This window comes from Mangifera indica, chromosome 5, assembly GCF_011075055.1.
Source record: "Mangifera indica cultivar Alphonso chromosome 5, CATAS_Mindica_2.1, whole genome shotgun sequence".
NCBI lineage: Eukaryota > Viridiplantae > Streptophyta > Magnoliopsida > Sapindales > Anacardiaceae > Mangifera > Mangifera indica.
Genome location: NC_058141.1, coordinates 7,885,445 through 7,888,064, shown reverse-complemented (window position 1 = coordinate 7,888,064; position 2,620 = coordinate 7,885,445). Strand labels below are relative to the sequence as shown.

General features: G+C 35.8%; 1 protein-coding gene across 1 annotated transcript; it reads right to left on the bottom strand.

The window, feature by feature from the left end:
- Positions 1 to 910: 910 nt before the first annotated feature.
- LOC123215308 (protein FEZ-like) lies at positions 911 to 2,344 on the bottom strand. Its single transcript, XM_044635349.1, has 3 exons — positions 2,164 to 2,344; positions 1,714 to 2,018; positions 911 to 1,630 (listed from the first exon to the last, which is right to left on the bottom strand). Exons 1-3 carry the CDS (start codon positions 2,342 to 2,344, stop codon positions 911 to 913), a joined length of 1,206 nt encoding a protein of 401 aa, XP_044491284.1.
- Between the last annotated feature and the right edge of the window lie 276 nt (positions 2,345 to 2,620).

Here is a 2,620-nt window from a genome sequence, read left to right as displayed (position 1 = left end):
AGAAATAATTGGATGGCCATCTTAATCCTAAGAAGCGAGGTGTGGTCATTGTGAAAATCAAATAGCCTGGTTTTGCCTTATGCAATCAAAAGATTAAAAGAACAAAAATAGTTAATTCTCTTAACTAATAAAAGGAATTCAATGATAGATAAAAAATGAAACAAAATATTAAATGCACACTGAAAAAATTAGTTGACCCGAGATTTTACTCATCTCAAATATTGGTAAGCCAAGTGGCAAATCACTAATCCCTCCCTTGGTTTGAAATTCTTACATTTACCCTTATGTAAGGCTACACAAAATGCTAGACCGTGTTTTCTTTTTGTCTGTTGGTTGTCAAAAACAAAGTTAGAAAGATTAAGCTTAATATTTGAAAAATGGAAGAGAATGGGTCATTTTAGCTAATAACCCAAGTATAGACAAACGGTTTTGAGCTATATATGTTACGAAAGTTTTGAGGGTAGTGTGGATTGATAATAGTTTTAAATTGAAATTTAGGGTTTGAGAACTAAAAGAAGGTCTTGTGATTTTTTTTGTTTTTTTTAATTTCAAGGAGGTTTGCAGAATTTCCCTAATTATACTAGAAAAGATTAAATAATATGAGACTTGCTAAACAAATTATTGAAGATCTATCACACAGAGCTTTAATAGGTTAAGGTTATATCACATTAAAACTCTCATGTTAAAATTGGGATATTGGATCTTGAATGGTCGTTTATCATGTATGCACGAGTGCATAAATTAATCAACAAAATAGTTTTGAATTAGAAAATATTCAAAGGCCTACAAAAGGATTCTAACATGTTAAGAGTAAATACTAATAAACATTTTAATTTCCTAACATGAACAAATGAAATTGCTGCCTACATCAAACTTCGTGTTTCCACATCGTTTAATTATATCAAGTCTACTAAGTGTAGCACTTTGTGGAAACACATGTGGGCATATCGCTTGGGCACGATGAAGAATCCCACAATATGCTAGGCTTCCAAGCTTCACCCATACTCATTGGCAAACTCAACGGAAACCCAATGGATCGAACACTATTCGTCCACTGATCGTCAACTTGCTGCATCACATTTTGATTCTTTGCATAAGCATATTCCTCTCCATTATTGTTCATATTCACAACTTGCATTTCATGTGGTAAAACACTTGTTGAGAACCCACTACACTGCTCTTGTGATCCTCCAAAATCTAAACACTGCTCTGAAGTCTTACCAATATCTCCGAGCATGGGTGAAAATATAGCGGGAGTGGGCATTTCGAAAGGTGAAAATAAGTAGTTAGTGGCGAGATCTCCGGTTGAAACGGACAGTTGTTGAGGTTTATTAGGCATTGGATTGATGGGTTTGAAGGGGACGATATGATCGAAAGTAGAAAATGTTGTAGTAGTGGTAGGTGATGAATACTGCATATTGTTGTTAATGTAATCAAAATGGAGAGATGAACGCGTTTTACCCGTCAATAACATATTCTCTGAACCGATCTGAGTGTTGTATGAACCTTTAACCTGAATATCATTAGTGGTGGTTATGGTTTCAGGTAAGGAAGAGACCCATGAATGAGAGAGAGCTCTTTGTGCATTAGAATTTGTTTTCTTGAATATCCGGCATATCGCCCAAGATTCCTGCAAATAAATTTATCGAGTTATTAGTAAAATAAAGAAAAACAAAATCAATCTATAATAATAAAAGTTTCGGGATACTTTACATGGGCAGGAATGTTGCTTTTGTCCATGAATTTCTTTGGTGGCGCCGAGTCAGTAAGAGAAGGTAACCGGAACTCATGCATCATCCAGTCAGTTTTAATACCTTTGGCCGCTTTTCCCTTGTAAAAAACAAGTGATTTCTTCAAGCCAATGCACTTGGAGCCTTCCGATGAGTAGATGGGTCGATCGGTTCCGGTGGCTTTCCAAAACCCAGCTCCGGTTACTCGGTTAGGCCTTGCACTGTTTCTGTATTTCCGGTCCCTCGGGCAGTAGAAGTACCATTCTTTCTCCCCCGTAGTCGCCAGTTCTACATATTGAAGAAGCTTGTCAAAAGAAATCATTTCGCTTGTAATGATAATGTATGAAAAGATTTTTGTTAACTAAAAGTAAAAATATATATAGTGACGTATATATTTTTCATTCATTCAAAAAAAGTTGAAATATAATCTTACTTGGAAGATCCCATGGATCGTATTTATATATGTCTATTTGCTTGATGAGCTCAATAGAGAGAGGGCGTTGTTGAATCTTTCTCTTGAGATAAAACCCTACAAGTTCTTCATCAGTTGGATGAAACCTAAAACCTGGTAGGAGGACTTCATCTAGCTTCTCACCATCATTTCTCTCCTCCATTTTTAAACCCAAACCCAGTATTTCAAAACTGAAGAGCTAATACTTTTTGCACTTTTGAACCTTAAAAAGTGTTTGAAGGAACCCTAAAAACAAGAAAACCTATAAAACACAACCCAGAAGAGAAGTAAAATGTAAGAAATAAGCAAGTTGTTAGCAGTGAAGTAATTAAGTCAAGTTAGTTAATAAGAAGGCAATATATGCTTCCTGAGGAGGGGTCTGCCTCCGAAGGATCAGCCGCCCTTTCTGGTGACTTTTAAAGAAGTGTGTGTTTTGCGA

Excerpts from the sequence above, each read along its gene's own strand:
- LOC123215308 (XM_044635349.1), bottom strand. The coding sequence starts at position 2,344 with ATGGAGGAGAGAAATGATGGTGAGAAGCTAGATGAAGTCCTCCTACCA. Across the intron at positions 2,019-2,163 it reads CGATCCATGGGATCTTCCAA|AACTGGCGACTACGGGGGAG; the intron begins GTAAGATTATAT and ends TTCAATATGTAG. Across the intron at positions 1,631-1,713 it reads AAAGCAACATTCCTGCCCAT|GAATCTTGGGCGATATGCCG; the intron begins GTAAAGTATCCC and ends ATTTATTTGCAG.